This window comes from Podarcis tiliguerta, assembly GCF_965153285.1.
Source record: "Podarcis tiliguerta genome assembly, chromosome: 16".
In the NCBI taxonomy this organism is placed as follows: Eukaryota; Metazoa; Chordata; class Lepidosauria; order Squamata; family Lacertidae; genus Podarcis; species Podarcis tiliguerta.
In genome coordinates, this window is record NC_139549.1 from 19149461 (window position 1) to 19170154 (window position 20694).

At 50.6% G+C, this 20694-nt stretch overlaps 1 protein-coding gene across 2 annotated transcripts in view; it reads right to left on the reverse strand.

Moving 5' to 3' along the window:
* PCNX3 (pecanex 3) overlaps positions 1-20694 on the reverse strand; it is a 47200-nt gene that overhangs the window by 12248 nt on the left and 14258 nt on the right. For both annotated transcript variants that reach the window (XR_014505919.1, XM_083417253.1), the window contains exons 7-26: positions 20367-20496; positions 19718-19887; positions 17557-17653; positions 16134-16269; positions 14959-15119; positions 14170-14323; positions 13969-14001; positions 12381-12552; positions 12163-12273; positions 10675-10766; positions 10297-10406; positions 9744-9849; positions 8705-8797; positions 7765-7915; positions 7189-7336; positions 5580-5757; positions 3879-3987; positions 3008-3137; positions 1949-2007; positions 526-741 (exon numbers count right to left, since the gene is read on the reverse strand). Coding sequence is in view for 1 of the 2 variants with exons in the window: in XM_083417253.1 (XP_083273379.1) it covers positions 526-741; positions 1949-2007; positions 3008-3137; positions 3879-3987; positions 5580-5757; positions 7189-7336; positions 7765-7915; positions 8705-8797; positions 9744-9849; positions 10297-10406; positions 10675-10766; positions 12163-12273; positions 12381-12552; positions 13969-14001; positions 14170-14323; positions 14959-15119; positions 16134-16269; positions 17557-17653; positions 19718-19887; positions 20367-20496 (2556 nt within the window). In the remaining variant the exon portion in view is untranslated. The remainder of the gene's footprint in view (positions 1-525; positions 742-1948; positions 2008-3007; positions 3138-3878; positions 3988-5579; positions 5758-7188; positions 7337-7764; positions 7916-8704; positions 8798-9743; positions 9850-10296; positions 10407-10674; positions 10767-12162; positions 12274-12380; positions 12553-13968; positions 14002-14169; positions 14324-14958; positions 15120-16133; positions 16270-17556; positions 17654-19717; positions 19888-20366; positions 20497-20694) is intronic.

The window sequence follows — 20694 nt, forward strand, 5'->3', positions numbered from 1 at the left end:
ACAGGTGTTTTGGACCTCAACTCCCATTATCCTTGACCACTGGCCAAGCTGGTTGGGGCTGATGGGAGTTGTAGTCCAAAATGTCTGGGTGGCACCAGGTTGCAGTAGGCAATACTGGAAGGCTGAATGGGCAAATCAAGTCTGACTTGATATAAAGATGCTTCCTATGCCCAGATGTCAAAGGCCAAGGGCCAAAATGTCCCAGGTTCAATTCCCAGCATCTCCCGGCAAGGCTGGGAAAAACCATTACTGAAACCTGGGGGTGAGTGACACAATATGGACCAGGGACAGCCCAAGGGTCTCCACCCAGATGTTGGGGGTCCATCTCCCATTAGCTCCAGCCAGTGTAGCCAACCGTCAGGGAAGGTGGAAGCTGTAATCCAGTCTTCTGGGGCCCTCCAAATGTTTTGGATTACATTTCCCATCGGCTCCCACAAACAGACCCAGGAGCAGTCTTCTGTCCCAGGAAGATTCAGCAGGAAGATCATGGGCTTCCCCATTGCTTTGGCCTCCCTGCCGACTTACCGCGGAACTCGAGGCCCCGCAGCTGGAAGGTCACCAAGCCGTTGCCAATCTCGATGAGGTGCACGAGGGCGTTCAGGTAGTCCGAGGCCAGGATGAAACAGTCCCCTGTGGTGTAATTGCCCCAGCGCCCCAAGATCAGGTCCCCGCAGAGCGTGTGCTGCAAGGAGCGTGTCAGGTGCTCGTAGAAGATGGAGTTCAGGTTATTGTCATCGGCGCCTGCGAATCGGGGCAAACCACATGAGCACAAAAACGCAGCAAAAGCACAGGGGAGGCAGAGAGGAGGAGCCTTCCAGAGAATGTTGGATTCCCAACTCTGCCCTCATCATTCGGGACCCAGAAGGGCTTCCCTCCACAACAGGCAGGCTAGTGATTTGGGCAAAGGAGGGGAGGGGTTTTTCTTTGCCTACGTTGCATGATTGCTGCTGGCTTCCATGGCAGCTCAAGTATTGCAGCGCCTGCTTTGCACCCAAGAAACTCCCAGAAAGCTTCTCCATTTAAATGAATCAGCCAATGAGAACTTATCTCTGCCCAAGACCACAAGGAGCCACTGCCAGCCAGTGTCACTGGGCTGACGGTCAAAGACCCTGACTCAGTGTAAGGCAGTCTCCTGCCTTCAGGGATAGGGACTGCAGCTCAGAGATAGAGCCCCTGCTTTGTGGGCAAAGGGCTGCAGGATCAGCCCCTGCCATCTGATACAGCAGGACTAAGGAAGGTTCCCTCTCACACCCTGGAGAGCTGCTGCCAGCCAGAATCAGCAATACTGGGCTAGATAGACAATTAGTCTGACAGGTGTAAGTCAGCTTCCTATGTGCTCTTATGACTACCTTGTGGCATTCACACTCCAAGACCATTTAAGCAGCGCACCGGCTCCTTTATCAACCGTACTGCACTTTAGCCTGGGAAGTGCCTATGTTTATAAGCAGAGGCAGAGACAGCAGGCATAGTGAATAGGTCCTGCTCTTGCAGTAAGGAACTGTAGCCCAGGGACAGGTGACTTGTGGAAAAAGCATCAATCACCTCCCATCATTGTGCCTATCAAATTCAAACTCCCTCTGTGGCTGCACTAAAGTTACATCTAATACTGTATGGCCTTTAGTCTTTCGAGCCCATAAAGTCTGGATACGAAACAGCACTTATTAGTCAGACCCATGGAAGGCTGTGGGATTTCCTTTACAGGAAAGCATGCTTAAGACTGCACAGCAAAATTATTTTAAATGTGCGGGTTTATATAGAAAGGTGGACGGAGAGCTGGAAAACAGCCACAGAACTAAAGCAGAAGATTTACTCTTATGGTACAGTGGCTTTTTTTAGACCAGGTTGACATAAGAAATGGACTAGGAGCTGGAGAAAACAGTTCTGTGCCTCCCCCCGCCCTGCTGCCAGCCTCAAGCTCTCCAGTAGGGGGCCACCCGCGGAAACACACCTGGGTTGCGGTCAAGCTGCGTGGCCAGTCGGGTGTTGGAATGGTCAACTCTCTTGGTGCTGAGAAGGAAAGAGAGAGATTAGATAAGAGGGGGAGCAACCTGTGGTCCTCAGCCTGACTTAGAAATGTCTTTGCAAGTAATCAGTTTGGACCTTCTGAGTTTTCCCACAGCAGCCCCCGGGACAGGGAGGGAGACAAAAGGGGGCAGTTCACCCACTTCTGGCTCTGGCCTGCCCACCCCTGGATCCAGTCCCACCCACAATCAGCAGGAATGTGGTCCTGGCCAAGAGCATGGACCCAGTGATCCAGTGAGGAAGGGCTGTAGCTCAGTGACAGAGGAGTCCCTTTGCAAGCAGGAGGTTCTGGGTTCCATCCCTGGCATCTCCAGGTAGGGCTGGGAATGGTCTCCCACTTGAAACTCTAAACAGACAGAGCCACTGCCAGTTTCCCAAACTTGGGTCTCCAGTGGTTGTTGGGACTACAACTCCCATCATCCTTAGCTAGCAGGACCAGTGGTCAGGGATGATGGGAATTGTAGTCCCCAAACAGCTGGAGACCCAAGTTTGGGAAACCCTGGTGTAGAACAAGAGTGGGGAACCTGTGGCTTTCCAGACGTCACTCCCTTGGGCCCCGGCCAGCATGCCCAATGATGAGGGATGATGGGAATTCCCCACCCCTGGGGTAGACAATGCTGGGCTAGATGGACCAAAGACCTGTCTCCATACAAGGTCAGCCTCCATGGACAGCTGTGAGCCCAAAAAGACTCTGGAGTGAGCTTTCTACAATAGGGACGTAAATGTTGTCTTGTATGGAGGGCCTTCTCGGTAGTGGCGCCTGCCCTGTGGAACACCCTTCCATCAGATGTCAAAGAAATAAACAACTATCTGACTTTTAGAAGACATCTGAACGCAGCCCTGCTTAGAGAAGTTTCCAATATTTTATTAATTATTATTATTATTATTATTATTATTATTATTATTATTATTATTATTATTTTTAGCGGCTAGGTGGCAAGGGAGGTTGGCTCCAGGGTCTCCCTGCAACATGCTCGTCACTCACTTGTAGTCGCGCTCCCAAAACTTGACGGGGCGAGCATAGGACATGATGAAGACGGCGCTGCCCAGCAGCGGGTTGAGAGGGGTGGAGAACAGAGCAGACAGGACAGCCTGGACAAACAGCATTGCAGAGTCTGGACAGGCAGGCAGCAGTCAAGGAAACGTCAGCGTCATGTTCAAAAAGGACAAAGTCAAATACCCGGCTACTCTTGCTGCTGGTTCAATGTGCAATGTCAGCACATCCCAGGTGCTGAAAGTTACAACTAGCCACCTGCTCTCTGTCTTTTGCATTCACCAAAACAGGGTGCTGTAGGACTGAGAGTGATGCACTGGGATCTGGGAGACCAGGGTTCACACCCACACTCAGCCAGGAAGCTCAATGGGCAACCTTGGGCCACTCACTGCCTCTCTCGGCCTAACCTACATCACAGAGCTGCTTTGGGGATCAAACAGAGAGGCGGAGAACCATGCTGAGCTCCTTGAAGGAAAGTTGGGGGTATAGATAACAGGAAACACGTAAAAATGTTGACCGTGGCTGCTCTAATTCAAGCTACTGAGTCACTGACGAATTGAATCTTCCTAGAAGCAGCTTATGCTGCCCACCAGAACATCATGTGGCAGTGAATCCCATTGGTTAAATGTGCAGCCCTGAGTCTGCTGCCACTCCTGTTGGATGACGGGGGTTGTGTTGAGAGCAGAGGACAGAAACGGAGCAGGGGGAATTATTTCCGTTTGCATCACTCATCATTTGTAAAACACTTGAGCGTTCCTCCGCCACGTAAATTTCTTGAAATGAATTGAATATTACTGAGGAAAACTCTGAACGTGCTGCCTTCCACCTCCAGCCCTTGGCTGCCGCAACAGGAAAAGGATACGGGGTACGGCGAACGGCTGAGCGAAGGCGTGGAAAGCAGAGCCCCACGTGATCTGCCAGGGGGCGATGTAGGTGAGCACAAACCGGAGCTTGTATAAGAGGTCCCACAGCTGGAGAGGGGATGGGGTGCGGGAAAAGAAGAACAGAGAAGTTTACCCACATGGTGCTCAGTCCAGCAGTAGAGACTAGTGGATCGGAGTGGAGAGGGAGCAGATTTGCCCCACTCCAGAGACCAGGATGGCTAAGGGGCAGGCCCCACCTGAATTTGATAGTCCTGGGTCACCTTCCCTATTCCCAATGGGTTGGTCCACAATCTGGGGAGTCCCTCCCTGTCTTGCTCCCCTGCCCCTCCTCTTTGACCTGCACCAGGCACTCCTCCTCAAAGACTGCCCTGCATGCCCCTTTCCAAATTCCTTCCTTCCTTTGTGATTTGCTATGCTGCCAGGGATTGGCTCTTTATTGGGTAGAGAAGACAAAAAGCCCTTCCAGATAGCGGGTGACAAGGATTATGTAGTCCTCTGGACAGGGTAACCCAAAACTATTGGGTTCCCTCAAGACACTGAAAAGGAATGAGAGGTACAAATGGTTAAAAACAGCAGCAGAAACCTTGGGTTTCCCTTTGTTTAAACTGTAAGGCGGCTAATGGGTTTACTGCCTTTTTTTTATGTTGCGAACTGCCTTGGGCATGCCAGTTGAAAAGCAGGCCACAAATCTACTGAAAAATAAAAATAAAACCAACCAATCAGTAAACAAACAGAAGGCAATCTAAACTCAGGAGCGCAGGACGCAAATAAGGACTGTGGTGTTAAAATGAGCCAGTTCCTCAGTTGCAAGAATGGAGCCAGCCACTGGATACCAGTGATATCTGCAACAGAAGGTTGCAGTGCAAAGTGCTCCAATTCATGGCTCCAGCCAACCAGCTAGCCGTGCCACCTTGCAGGACACTCCATTCCATTCACCTTTCCCACACCATCCATTCCCCCTCCCCTAACAGTCAGCTAGCATTCCACTGAGCCACACTCAATTCTACTTTGGGCTGTTTGAGGGACCCCTCTTTCCATTTCTTATGCTTCTGCAAACTTTTGAGTTCTCCTGAGCCTGGTGATACTTCCTTGCTGTTACAGTGGAATTTCTTTTGGCTATGTAAAAGCCAGTGTCGTGCAGTGGTTAGAGTGCTAGACTAGGGACTTGGGAGACCAGGGTTCAAATTTGCTCTTTTTGTAAGCGATGGAGCTTACTGGGTCATTACCTTGGGCCATTGGCTGTCTTAGCCTTGCCTACCTTACTGAGTTGTTGTGAGGATAAAATGGGGAGGAGGGGAAACCACATATGCCACCACCTTGAGCTCCAAGGAGAAACAGAAATCAAATAAATGAATGAATGAATGAATGAATAAAATAAAGAATTCACACTCAGAGAAGGAGTTTGATATTAGTTCATAGAAGATCTGCTATCACTTCCCAAATGAATGGCACTGCAATGTATTATCCTAGCCCCTTGGACCCCAAGCAAAGCTGCCTGTTCTGCCAGTCTAAGGACTAGTTAGAGCGCAGTGCTGATAATGCTTAGGTTGCAGGTTCGATCGCCACATGGGAGAGCTACATATTCCTGCATTGCAGGAATGATCCTCAGGGTTCCTTCCAACTCTATGATTCCAGGACTCTCTTCCTGACAGGAGAGGGGGGTTCAGGTCAGCACCTACCTTGCTAAAGAGGATGGACATGACAAAGTAGTCAGTGAGGAAGCCCTCGGAGTACTGCTTGTAGTCAAACTGGAAGAAGAGGACAGTGAAGCCCAGGGCGACGTACTGCTGAGGGGGGCAGCAGAAGGAGCAACGCAGAAGTTTCATGCCTGCAATGGTGATGAGGAGGGCTCGGCAACTGGGATTAGAGGGGAGGCGGGGAGAGGGAAAAGAAGAGAGAATAAGTTACTCGTGCATCTGTCCTCTACCTCCAGCAAAAACAAAAACAAAAAGGGAAACCCAAGGTTCTTAAAAGTTTGTTGCACGAAGTTTATGGCTAGCCAAAGGCATTTGGAGGCCAGTGTTCATGATTTCTGATCACAAAAGGATCGTGCAATGCTTCTACAAAATGTTTTTCTGCAGGCTATACACACCGCTCCTGCTATTTATGAGGAGAACCAAAGAGCCACATGCAGACACAAAAGTTCCCCTCAGTCCTCCACCCTCCCGGTACGCTCCAGCTTCTGAGATTCTGCCAGGCACAGCCCACTGATGTTCAAAGCACAGCTTCATAAATGCAACAGCTAGAAACTCACTTAAACACACACATAAGCACACACTTTCAGTTCAGCGCTAACTCCTCAGCCTGGGCAGTAACAGAAGTACACACACAAAAATCCAGTCCTGGCGCCAATGCTATTAGATCATTCTGCGCAAATGGTGAGCAAGCACAGGATTTCATATTGCAAATTCAGTATGCTTAAGGATATTGGCTTATTAGGCTGATCATTTGCTACCCTTTGCTTGGAAGTTATATGGACATCTCAGAAGTCAAAAAATGGTTGGAAGAGGCACAAGTGGAGTTTCTCAGTACTCATGGCCCAAGTACACACCCACATCCAATCCCTGTAATCAGCAAGCACACAACAAATTCTGAAAATGATGCAGTTACACAAGGGTTTTCTGACAGGCATAATTTAGAGCAGCTTTCCCCAACCTGGTGCCCCCCAGTTACGTTAGGCTACAGCTGCCATCAGCCCCAGCTAGCATGCTGATCGGAATTGTGGTTCAAAACCTCTGAAAGGCACCAGGTGGGAAAAGACCACATTCACAACATAATTTTAAGCACTATACCACTTTAAGCAGTTGTGGTTCCCCCTCATCCAAAATCCCGGGAGCTGTGGCTCGTTAAGTGTGCTGAAGGTTGTTAAGAGACCACTATATTCCCCGCACAGAAAAATACAATTCTCAAGAGTGCTTAAACAATTTATCTCTCTTCACGGGGAAGTCTGGGAATTGCAGCTCCATAAGGAGAATAAGGAGTCTCCTAACAGCTCTCTGCACCCGTAACAAACTACAGCTCCCAGAATTCTTTGGGGAAAGCCATGACTGTTGAAGCTGGTATCATACAGCTTTGAATATATACGGTGCAAATGTAGTCTTGGGTAGTCATGTCCTGGTGCAAACATTTTTGGCACTGGAGAACCCTTAAGACAGCTTTCTACCCTGAAGTGCAGAAGGTGAGAGAGAGAAGGAGAGGAGGGAGGGAGGGAGAGAGAGAGAAAGTCCACCAGAGCAGCCTCTCCCATCCTACAATGAAATTGCAGCCCAGCGTGGGAGTGGGACTTACTAGATGCAGAACTTGTCCTGCCGTGGAGTGCTGACCAAGTGGGCATCGATGGTGAGAGCGTTGAGCACCACAGCTGGGTAGATGAAGTATTTCTCCACACACTGTAGCCAGGCGTAGAGCTTCTCAAACCACATCAGCTGGGCAGCACCTGGAAGATGTTGAGTGGAGGAAGGCAGACAGGAACATAAGATGATGCTCAATCACCTGCTTGGCCCATCTAGCCGAGGACTGTCTTCACTGACCGGCAGCAGCTCTCCAGGGTTAGAGGCAGGGCTGTCTCTCCCAGCCTTACCAAGAAATGGCAGGGATTGAACCTGCTTCGCATGCAGCACCATTGAGCCACAGTGCTTCCCTGGGGGCTCAAGCCTTACTGAACTGCGTCTCAAGCCTATCTAGAAACTCTGCTTTGTGCCATAAGAAGTCCAGGTGCACAAAGGCATCATCCCATGTCTGCACCATCCCAGGGCTGAGCTGAGAGCAATGAGCCCTCCAAAGACAGCCTCTCCCTGCTCAAGAGTTCAGAGGAACATCAAGTTTAGGGACGCCTGCCCGCGTACGTGGACCCGGGGTACTTACTGCGCACTTCGAACTGGCTGTACTCGCGCGGCTTCAGCACCGGCTGCGAGAGGCAGAACCAGGGCAGCTGCTTCCGCAGCTGGGGCAGCAGGTAGTGAGTGACGAAGCCCACCAGGCCGGCCAAAGCATAGAGCACGTAACCTAGAACAGACTGGGAAGGGCAGAACAAGAGGCGGGCAATGCAATAAGGTACACTGCAGGCACATAAAGGGTTGCTGTTACGCTTGTTAGCCCAGAGCACCTGCTCACTCACTGTTTTTCTTCTGTGTGTGCAAGCTTACTAGACTAAGTAATGCCTACCTGCCAAGGGTTATCTAAGTGAACAGCTCAAAGAACTGTTGGACTGCTGGGGGGGGGGGCGGCAGGGGGACACTGTTGCCAACAAGCTGGGCAGAAAATAGCTTAGTCAATATAGCATGAGGCTCTTAAATCAAGATGACCCTGATGGTTCCTTCACACATGGTTCACAGGAGGTTTTCAATTTTCTCTTTAAAATTCTGTGGGGAGGGGTGTTGTCATCCGATCCCCTAACCCAATTCTTTTTCTAGGCCTTCACAGCTACTCCCTGGATAGCTCTGTCGGTTAGAGTGCTGTGCTTATAGCGCCCAGGTTGCAGGTTCAATCCCTGTATGGGACAGCTGAATATTCCTGCATTGCAGGCGGTTCGGCTAGATTATTGCCAGGGTCCCTTCCAATTCTATGAATCTACGATTGCCTTCCTTCCTTCTACCTCTAGTACCACCCCCACCACTGCCACTGGGTCCAATCCACAGACATTTGCAAATCTGTGACATCACCGGACTCCACAGATCTAAAGTTTTTGGCTCTGGAGCGCTGGGCACCTCCTCGGCAACCGCTGACGCTCCCTGCGCAAAGCAGCACCCAAGCTCCTTGGGAGCCTCTGTCTCCCACACCCACCAACCTTTCTTCCCACAGGTACCTCAAGAGCGATGAAGACGGTGCTGGCGCTGATGGCAAATGTCAGGACAGCGATGACGAGGCACATGACCAGGTCTGAGTGAAGGATCTCCCGCTGCGTTGGGGCGAGGAGGAAGAGGAAGTGAAACGCTGGGACTTTCTCTGTGCACAGCACCTTTTGCTTTAGAGGTGACCTGCTGGCTTGCGTCTGAGACACAGACACCTGAGCCCCACACCCTCCAGGGAGCTCCCTTTTCTTCAAAAAGCCCATCACAGCTTTCTCTTATGAATTATTGCTACTATGCCGATATTTTAAGCCAGGCATGTCCAACTTTCAAGAGACTGAGATCTACTCTCGCTATAAAATAAATGGCAGTGATCTACCAAAGTTGTTTAGATTATTTTTTAGGAAATCAAAGTTGCTGAGGTTTTTTTTTGGGGGGGGGGGAGGATCGCGTGATCTACCATGGACACCAGTCAATCTAACAGTAGATAGAAGTCAACCTGTTAGACAGCCCTGTTTTATGCTGATGGACCACTCTGGGACGGCCCATTGCTAGGACACCATTTATCAGTGAAGAAGTAAAACTGCATAGGGCAGACCCCCCTTCTTTTTCCTTTTCCAGGCTGCCCCACCCACCTCACCAGCAGGGATGGACAGAGCAGCCTGAACTCAAACCACATCAATTTTGCACATAACCAACAGATAGCCCCTTTGCAAGCGCAGGTCTTTTTTATTTAATCCACATGAAAGGTGGTTTACAGGCTGTATTTCAACTTCCCCACTCGCCCTACTTTTTAAATTTTACAGCTCATCGCCAGTTGGAGAAGCGAAGAAACACCATCGCTTTAAAATGTGGATGGAAATGCTCCTTGGGGTGATGGCGTGCTACCCTCCCTGTTGCACGGAAAATAAAAATTAAAAAGGCAGCTCTCCTCCTGTTGCCTGGCTCAGTGCAGACTATGCCCAATTTGCAAATGAATTTGGGAGCTGTGCCTCAAGTGAGTGAGCTTTTGAACACCCACCCACCCACCCAAATTCCTCAAGCCTCCTTACTCACCAGGGAGCTGCGTAGTTTCTCAGGCAGCGGATCCTTAATTCCAAGTGGGGGGCTCTCCACATTGCGGTTTTCAAATTCAGGGAAAAGCTTGCTTCGTATCAAAGACCTGTCTCGTCCGGGGGAGACAAACAGGGAAGAGAAGAAGTAGGGTTAGGAAATCCCCAGCAGGCTCATGCCTCTCCCCACATCAAGCCAGTTTGGGGAGTCACAGAATCACAGAATTGTAGTTGGAAGTGGACCCCAAGGGTCATCTAGTCCAACCCCCTGCAAACGCAGGAATCTCAACTAGATTGCACATAACAGATGGCCACCCAACCTCTGCTTCAAAACCTCCAAGAAAGAAGAGTCCACCACCTCCCATAGGAATCTGCTCCACTGTCCCCAGCAATCCTCCCCTCTCTTGTCCTTCCACCTCCCAGCAGCTATTGATTGCAAACCCTGATCTCTCCCCCTCCCCCCGAATTGTCTCCCTGCCACTCAGGAGTCCCAACTCCCTCCTTGCTCTCTGCTGCTGAAGGATACACTCCCCATCCATCCCGGGTGGGATACAGACCAGAGCACAGTCGGGTCACTGCTCTGGCGGCTCAGGTGATACGAGAGTGCCATGAGGAGGCCACAGAAGACGGAGAAGAGGACGGGCACGTGCTGGTCACCCCACGGAGTCTGGGAGAGAGCAAAGAGGAGAGAAACTAAACCAATCAGGCTCAGAGAAACCACAACACCCTCAAAGCCCCCGCCTGAAACCCAAAGCCAGCAATACACAGCCAAAAGCGGACCCCCCAACCTAGACCTGATCTGATGGCACTGTTGCTTCAGTGTGACCACAAAGCAAACCACCTGAACCTGCCCTGGAGCTCAATGCCAACACCCAGCCCCAGCCCATTCCACAAAGGCAAGTCTGGCCCGTTCGCTCCCCACAAAGGTCAGGTACCTTGATGGCCCCAAGGCAGAAACCGTACAGAAGGGCAGCCACGAGGAGGCTGCGCAGGAGAGCAACGAAGGCGGTGAGGGGACTGGTGGCAGCTGTGGGTGGGGAGAGAAAGAGAAGGTAGCACCATAAATTATCATCATTACAGTCGTACCTTGGATCCCGAATGCCCTGGAACTCGGACATTTTGGCTCCTGAATGCCACAGACCCGGAAGCGAACATTCTTTTGAAACCGGAATGTTCGGCGTGGCTTTTGCGGCTGCTGATTGGCTGCAGGACCTTCCTGCAGCCAATCAGAAGCCTCAATTTGGTTTTTGAACGTTTTGGAAGTCGAACGGATTCCGTTCGACTTCCAAGGTACGACTGTATTATTACAATTAATGTATCAATTGCCTTCTAAACCACTGTCTCAAGGCGATTTACACATAATATAAACAGTTAAAAGCACAAAAGCAACAGGTAGGTTTAAAACAAGACTGAAACCCAAACAAACTCATAGGTAAGACACACTTATCTAGCAGGGAGAGCTTGCCGGAACAAAAATGTCTTCAACTGTTTCTGGGCAGTGCAGATTGTGGGTGCCTGGGTGCCATCTCTGGACAGGAACAGTCCACAGAACAGCGGCTACAAGCCCTGCTCCTCTGAGCTACTGCAGAGGCGGCTTCTGAGATCTTAGGAACTTGCAGGAGAAAATTTCCCGCAGAACACAGCAATGTACTGGGTTGTATAAGGTGCTCTCTAAAGCGAACTGGGCCCTGAGCTGAATAGGGCTTTATTTGTCAACGCCAACACCTTGAAACTGGCCCAGTGCTGATCTCACAAGCAGGGCGTTCTACACTGGCTCCCTCTCACCTGCCCCATACCACTCCTGCAGCCACAACCCAAGCACAAGAGCACTCTCGCCTCCTGTGGCTTCCAGCACCACGGCGATCCCTGCACAGTCACGGTTAGGTGTGATTCCTGCGTTGCAGGGGGCTGGACTAAATGACCCTGGGGTCCCTTCCAGGCCCTACAGTTCCAGGACACGAAGTCCTGTGGGCAGAGTGGGGGAGGAGGAGCAGCCCACTCCTCCGTGTACCTCTGACCCTGTTATTTCCACCTGCCTCTGCATCAACAGATCGGGACAGTGGAGGGAGACGAGGGAGAGCTTTTAAAACACTTAAGGGGCTGACAAATGGAGGGTGGAGTCGCAGCTACGAGTGGATGGGCCTCCTGACCCGGTCCCTCAGTTCTGAGCCCCTCCACCTTCCGTAGCGCCTCTTGCAGCCTGCACTATGGGGGTCCCACCTTGGACCCACGGTTTGAAGTGCTGCAGTCCATACCCAGCTCCGCTACGGATGCTCAGCTCAGCAATGCATTGCCCTTTTTTCATGCGAACCGGGGAGGATGAAGAGGAATGTGCTCTGTACCTCCAGCAGAACCCCGAGACCCCCTCAGCCCCACCCACCCCCAGCCCCTCCCCTTTCACCCTTCCCCTCTTCTCTCTGCACCTGTTCCGCCAAAGATGTTCATGTCCACTTGCTCCAGAAGGTACATGAAGCAAGTGTTGACTTGGGGGAGGAGTCCGAAGAGGAAGATGGCCGGGAAGCAGAGGGTGAAAACTGGGTGAGAAAAGAAAAAACAGAATCAAGCCACGGACATTCAAACGACCCCATGAGCCGCCCGGAGATTCTCTCGCCAGCCATGGGCCACCCTGCCAGCCACTCACCGATCGCCACGTCTCGGGCGCAGTAGAAGAAGCCAGCGGAGAAGAGGGTGAGGTCGTAGAAGGAGACGGGTGGGAGGGGCACGGCGTGGGCACAGAGGTCCAGAAACCAAATCAAGAGGCACGCCACGCAGAAGTAAACGGGGCGGCTGTAGGCGATGATCCAGTTGTGCCCCTGCCGGAGGAAGGGAAAGCAGAAAAGCCCCCTTGAGAGCAGGGGCCAGGGATGCTTCCTCTTAGGGACAGCAACTAGCACAAGGCTGCAAGGTTTCTGGGCAGGGACTGCTTCATGTCTGCCTTCCAAGACCCATCTTTCGTGCATGCAGCAGAAGGCAGCAGAGAGCAGGGGGCTGGCTCCACAGGCCAGATCCTTATCAGGCCCCTCCCATTCTTCATTAGCATGCTGGATGATTGCCAGGTCATATGTCTCCATTGGTGGCACCGGGAGGGGGGTAAGCTGGACTCCTCCAGTCAGTAAACATGCTGTCATTTTTCTTTCAGAGATCTTACAACTCATCCACCTAGAAATATACTTTGCCTCTTCTGTGCTACCCCTGTATTTCCCCCCCGCCCCGATGCCACTACCTGGCTGTTAAAATCCATTGTGCAGTGGCTAGCATTATGCCCGGAAATCACCTGGCTGTTGGGCACTTGGGAACCTCCTGTGCCCAAATAAGGTAGGACTGACCTTCCTGCCTACCAGCTGCCTGCAGGGTTTGCTCATGTGAGAAATGCGGAGGTCTCTCATGCACCTGAGCCAGGTAGCACTAAACCCCCTTGCCCATCAGTGGGTGAGTCAATCCTCCTTCAGTAGTAGTAGTAATAATAATAATAATAATAATAATAATAATAATAATAATAATAATAATAAATTTATATGCTGCCCATCTGACTGGATTGCCCCAATCACTCTGGGTGGCATCCAACAAATTAGAAAACCACAATAAAACATCAGATACTTACATCTTCCCTATACAGGGCTGCCTTCAGATGTCTACTGAAAGTCATGTAATTGTTTCTCTCTTTGATACCTGACGGGAGGGCATTCCACAGGCCCTTTGCCTGGTTCCCTGCAACCTCACCTCCCGCAGTGAGGGAACTGCCAGAAGGCTCTTGGAGCTGGACCTCAGTGTCTAGACTGAATGACTGGGATGGAGATGCTCCTTATGGTATGCAGGGAAGAAGCCATTGAGGGCTTTAAAGGTCCATTCCAATGCCCAGTCTATCAGGTGGCATTAGCCACCCATTGAGGTGGCGTCAGCTGATTGACCAGTGGGCATGTTTTCAGGGAGTAAACTACCTTGCGGATCAATCTGGAAACCCTGGTGGAACAAGGTTGGCCCAGAGGCCAGAGGTTCCCACACCTGGCTGAGAGCAATTACCCCATTGCCCACCCCCTGGCGGATGGTACTTCCTGCCCTGTCCTCCCGCTCCCAGCTCTCGGGTGCATGGGTCCCACTAATAAACTGATTCCACACAACATGCACAAAAGTGCATCCAAGGGACCACCCAAAGCCGTATCTGCTATCCTTGTGTGTGCACGCGCACACACTCTCAAGCCTGCTCAAATTCCCAGCTGTTTGATACTCACATGCATCGGCGAAGCAGCATCAGGCTGGACACTCTGAAAAAAAAGATGTCAGGAAAGGGGGCGGGAGGTTAGATACATCACGTCTCCTTGCAGAGAAAATGCACCCTCAGGACATCCAGGGGGAGGGGAGCAGTACTGAAAGTGCACTCATTGAATGGCAAAGCTACACACTCAGCTGCAGACAGGGCTCCACAGACTCACCTTCAGCAGAGAGTATTGGCAGCTGGCGATGACCACGCAGAACTGGAACACCCAAATGTCCCGGAAGAAGCCCTGGAGGAGGAGGAGGTATCCAAGGAAGGCTACCAGGCTCACCAGCACCACCACAAACACGTTCTCTGCCACTCGCCGGTTCCTGGAGGGGCGGAGGAAGAACGGAGCGTCACTGACCATTCACTGCCACCTGGCAGCAATAGGCAGCAGAGGAGGGAAGAGGAGGGAGGCAGGGGCTGCTCCCATCATCGCGAGGCAGCAGGGACTTCTCCTTGAACTGTTCCATCCCAGCTGGTCATTAGAAAAATGCGTAACCTAAGATCTGCTTCCTTATGTTGAATCGGAAAGCCCAATTTTTACCTTTCAGCACACTTAAGCGGCATTCCAGGGACAGGGCAGAGATCAGAAACAGGCAGAGGGTTGCTTTGTTTTCAAAAGGGTTCTGCTATTTTTCTCAAAAGTATTGTCCAAATCCACCCAAGGGCTCGTGAGCAAATCCGTTATCTTGCGACTGCCTGGCAGATGCGACCATTTGGGCTACAGCTTTCCAAAGTTGTGAGGTTGCAAAGAGGCTTCGGAAACCCAAAGATCTGGACAGCTTGTAACCAAGGAGGTGCCAGTCATCCATTCAGCAGTTAGCTGCGAGACTTTGCCAGCCTCATCTTGCACCTTTACGGCTGGTATATGCCCAGAGGCACCTTTTGCAGGAAGAGGCATCACTGGGGAGACAGGACTGCCTGGATCCCGGCAGAACGAGCAGCTGGGTGTGTCACTCACCGGTCCAGCAGAGCCAGCAAGGCCAGGCGGTCGTAGCGCACTCGCATCCAGCGCCCGGGCAGCACCCAGAACTTGTAGTATTGGCGCGGGTGGCATTTGTCCTCAATCATCAGCGTGTTCTCCTGGGATTCGTGCAGCGACTCCTGGTCCAGAAGGTCGAACTGCGGAAAACAGCCAATTAACTGGGCTGGTTCTGCCACTCCACTCAGGACCCATCCCATCACCCCCAAAACTGTTTAAAAGGAAAGAGACTTCGCCTCCTGGCCAGAAACTAAAAGCTGAACCCACAAATAATGTCCCCTTTCTCAAGTCTCTCTTACTTTTCAATCGCTCTGCCCCTGCCTTCTTCAGTTTTTGTCCCAGAAAAATCGAATTTTGCTAAGCCCGTTTTTCACAATTGTAATAAACTGGGAGAGTACAATTATTATTATTAATTTCATTTCTATACCGCTTTGTATTTTAAAGAAAGAAAAATTGGTTTATAACATACGAAAACATCAATCCAGAATTAAACAAACTTCAAGTAAACTATTTCAGATGCTTCTCTAGGTGACATTTTGCTTTCCCCATATTTATTTACCTACTTAATTTATATAGCTGCCCCATAGCAGAAGTACTCTAGGAAGCCAGTGTGGTGCAGTGGTCAGAGTGTTGGACTAGGACTTGGGAGATCAAATAGAGTATGGCTGCATTTTACACACATGTAACTCGCGCAATTCCAACAACATGTGGTTGAAGGCAGGTTGGTTGAAATTGCACAGGTTACATCCAAGCAAGGCAGAGAGATGCAAAGCTCTTTTGTGTCCAATTCCCTTGGAGTTACCCAGCACAGAAAGAGCTTTTAAGCTCTCTGCCTTGCTTAGCGGGGAAGGCCTGCTGTGTGGAACAGCTCTCAGATGCTCTCATGATATCTCGCAGGGCAATCTGAGTTCCTGCAAGATCTCAGGGAAGCACCCCATGTCTTCTGGAGCTGGCATGCCGAGCAGGTCTTATCACCCAAGCAAGGAGGAGAGCTTAAAAGCACCTGTTGGGTCAGGTAACTTATAGCTCTTCTGTCTGAAATGTCCCACATTTGAGGCGCCTTACAAAATTACAAAGCAATGCAAGCCAACCAGGGCTCTTTCCGAGGAAGCCCAAGCGATCTCAGTGTTGCCACCTGGGTCCCAGGGCCTCACCTCAGGGATTTCCAGTGGCACCCGGCGCACTTGCATGCCCTGAAGAACCACGGGGCGTGGCTGCAGCAGCGTAAGGGCAGGCGTCCCTTCTGGCACCTCTGCAGAGTTGAAGCTGGAGGAATGCGAGTGCCTGTCCCTGCCAAAGCAAACAGAGAAGGAGTGTGATGCAGCAGCGATCACCTGAGAGAGGCTGGTGATGGGAGGCAACCAACAGGTCCTATAAGTGGGAGTTTGCTTACATCAGGAAAAGGGAAGCTGCAGGCCTCCAGATGTTGCCGGACTACAACTCCCATCCACCCTGACCACCGGCCATGCTGGCTGGAGGCTGATGGGAGTTGGAGTCCGGCAACATCTGAAGGGCCACAGATTCCCCACACTTTCACCATCAGTTACTTTCGGATAACCAACGCATGATACCCATTCAAGCTATTTCTTTATTAAGTTTACAGTCCCGCTAGTAGCTCCCTGGTTCTTGCCATCACCTACTGTATCCTCACAACAACCCCATGAGTAGGTTAGGCTAAGATCTGGTGACTGGACTGAGATCACACACTGGGTTTCATGGCTGAGCGGGGGATTTGAACCTGGGTCTCCCCAGTCACAATTTGATGCACTAGCATAGGAAGAAGGCAGTAAGATGCCTGAAACTGAGCCAGGCCATTTGTTGGTCTAGCTCAGTACTGTCTTGCACTGACTGGCATCAGGGCTCCAGGGAGCTCTCCCAGCCCTAACTGGCCCCACCAGGAATTGAAGCTGGGGCCTTCTGCATGCAAATGATACACCTTCCACTGAGCTATGGCTCCTGCCTGGCCTAAAACCATTAGACAAGGAACACAGGAAGCGGCCTGATACAGAGTCCAGCCATTTATCTATGCAGCTCAATGTTTGGGAAACCCTGATCTAGATAATGATTGAGTGTCCCCTAATGTCCATTGCTTTCAACAGGTTTAGCCTGACTGTATGTCAAATGAGACAAATAGATACTACTGGGCAATCGTATCTTTAAAAGATTTACAAGTATTTCAACAAAAATCAAATGTTCCAGGAAAGCCTTGAATACAGCATTGTACAAATCACCCAAAAGCGCAATCATAAATGGCCACTGAGAGGTAAGCTTCATTGAGTTCAGTGGGACTTCCTTGCAGTTAAGTGGGTATAGGATTGCAGTGTGTCTTTCTTTAAAGAAAAGATTTGTTTACTAATGATTATTATGAGAAGAAGATATTTGTTTACTAATGATTATTACAAGTGATTACTTCATTATAAACATGCTAACTTAGCCATGAGTTTAGGGCCATGGGAAACTTTTCCAGAATCTCTCTCCCCCCCCCCCCCCCGCCCCCGGCAACTTTCAAAGCTTTCCAGAAAGCCCACATCTGCATGCAACATCAGATGCTCAAGTTTAGAACACAGGAGGCCTCACCAGCCACTGTTGGTTCCGTGCTCTGCACTGACTTGCTGTGCCACAGGATTCTCGTAGCCGCCCCCGGCTAGTCCGAAAGTGTATGAGCGCCGGACACCTGGAGAGAAAGGGGGAAAGGATAGGAATATTGAAGCTGGGGCCTTCTACATGCAAATGCAGAGAGGCAGAGAGAAATGAGGGCGTCCACTTATTCAGGGAGTGGAGCCAAGGTACATTCTGGCATACACCACTTCCTTTATCATCCTGCCCTTATATTTAAGATCTATAGGGGAGGCCCTGCTTGTAATCCTATCACCCAGCAATGTGCATGAGCAGGGCCTTCTCAGTGGTGGCTCCGTATCTTCATAACAACTTCCCCTCTGAGGTGTGTCATGCTTCAACCGTGTTGGCAGGTGAAGATGCACCTCTTTACCAGGTGAATGTGTTTTTATTCTGGTTCTCACTGCTGTGCAGTCATTCTTACTGAGATTTTATGATGGCTTCTGTGTTTCGGTTTCAGCTGATATATTGTTTTCAATGAGATATGTGCAACCACAACCTGGGACCTTTAGACAACGGGTGAGTTGTACATGCCACAAAGAAATAAATACATACAGTCATACCTTGGAAGCCGAACGGAATCCATTCCGGAAGTCCGTTCAACTTCCAAAACATTTGAAAACCAAATCGCGGCTTCTGATTGGCTGCAGGAAGGTCCTGCAGCCAATCAGATGCCACAGAAGCCCCGTCAGATGTTCAGGTTCCAAAAGAACATTCACAAACCATAACGCTCACTTCCGGTTTGTGGCGTTCGGGAGCCAAAACATCTGAGTTCCAGGGCATTCGGGATCCAAGGCATGACTGTATTACACTGAACAAAATCCTCCTGAGCTGAAGGGAATCTAGTCCTGTCCACAAAACACTGGTGAACGACCTTAAAGCAAGACCTGCCCTCCTGAATTACTACTATTATTTAAATTTTATACCACTAATAATAATAATAATTTTAGCAGTAGTAGTAGTATTTCACCTTTCTTATTGCAGGGTAGCAAACATATCAATAACAAAAGATTTTTTAAAAACATTCTATAAACAGTTATCATTAATTTAAAAATTTCTTTAAAAATTACAGTTAAAAACTGTCTGAAAACAGTGATCTCAGGGTAAACAGGAACAATTTCAAATTCCTCCTGAAAGTCCCTGATGAGGAACACAGGTGCACCTCTCTGAGAAGGGCATCTGTCAAGGCTCAGGGAATCCTATCCCTCCCCCGGTAGCAGCCAAAAATGCAGAAAACACGAAGAGTCCTTACCATGTAATTTATTCAGTATTCACAGAGACAAAGGAATGTAGTATCTATGCCATGATGGCATTGCTCCAAGAACAGTCCCACCCCGCTACGTTGTCCCTATTCTACGCCACCCCTGCGCCGCCTAATCTGAGATTTCTGTCTCTGAGCTCTCTACTCTACTATCTGTAATGCACACCTGGTTCGGGGGGGGGGGGTCAGCAATGCTTTCCAAAGACCCTGAGTCTGTCAGCTGTCTCTCCCCCGGTGCTTGTTCTTCTTCTCACCGTTCATCTTCCAATTATTTCCCAGCTTCTGCCCTCTGCAGCCTCTGAACTATGCCCCTCTGCAAACCACTGTTCTAAATCTATACAGTGGTACCTCGGGTTACACACGCTTCAGGTTACAGACTCCGCTAATCCAGAAATAGTACCTCGGGTTAAGAACTTTGCTTCAGGATGAGAACAGAAATTGTGCTCCGGCGGCACGGCAGCAGCAGGAGGCCCCATTAGGTAAAGTGGTGCTTCAGGTTAAGAACAGTTTCAGGTTAAGAACGGACCTCAGAAACAAATTAAGTACTTAACCCGAGGTACCACTGTACTGTCCTCCAGTTCTCGGGAAGGTTCAGAAGAAGGGGGGGGCACCTTTCTTCTTCAGTCCAATCCCACAAGCAGGGAACTGCCACAAAAAAAGCCACTGCCGCTGCTAAGCAGTTTTCAAAGGCTGCTTCTGAGCGGCTTACAAAGTATGACAACACGAACCTTTGAACCCGAACACCAATAAATCAAAATGCAGAATAAAACAACGGGAGGCTCAGGAGAGGCCCCCTGCTCAAGCACCCCCTGCGGCTCTGCCCCCCCTTTTCCCATGCGGTGTCCCCCCCCCCTCGCTCACCGCTCTCGTCGTAGAAGTAGTGCACGGCACCTTCAGACGTGTCGTCGAAGTTGCAGGCTTCGTGGATGGCCCCTCGCGGCAGCAGGAGGGAGCTGGCGAACTGCAGGGCGGAGGGGAGGGTGAGCGCGCGAGAGTGCGAAGAGGCCCGGCCTCGCTGCAGGTCCTGTAAACTGCGGGGAGAGGCAGGAGGGTGAGAAGAGGCAAGATAATAATAAAAAACGGTTAGGATATTTCCGTTCCACCTTAAAAGGGAGCAGGATGTTTGTGTCACAGCCTGCGTATTTCCTGTTCACAGGATGTTTCTGTTGTGTCTATGCTTTCGTTCTCTCTCTGTGCCTGAGACACTGAAGCAGGCAGTCATGTTTTTCTTTGTTCTGATCAACGCAGAAATAAACTTGTAAATAATGCTCTCCTGAGTGCATCTTTCGCTGTGTGCTTTATCTGCTGATAGAGCGTGCATCAGCTATGGAATGTGGCAAGCTATTTCTGGAGCTCGTGTCGCTAATTGCTGATACTGCGTGTCTACGGGAGATCAATGGACGTCCGGAGACGATGTGGAGTCATGATGGACTTTGTCTCCCTGGCAGTATCCCAACAAAAACTACCAACTGAAAAAGGGGAGAGTGCATGCATGTGCCGCGGTGCTTACCTGGGCGGGGACCCCATCACTGAGGACGGGGGGGTGGGGTTGCTGCCTGCGTTATGCCGCCGCCTTATGGCCTGCATGCGCTTGATGCTGCTGGACCGGTCAGGCTTGGGCCCTTCCTCTCCCGTGGCTGCTGCAAGAGAAAAGCCCAGGAGATCCTTTGCTGAAGTTGTCCCCCGCCCTCCCTCCGCTGCCTCCAGACTCTGGCGACAGGCGGCTCCCCACTAGGGCTGGGTGATGTATCAGCAAATGGTCTGAAACTGGTAGGGTGCTCAGGCTGCGATAGCGGTTTCAGGCATTTTGAGCTGGCGATAACATCGCGGTGGCCAGG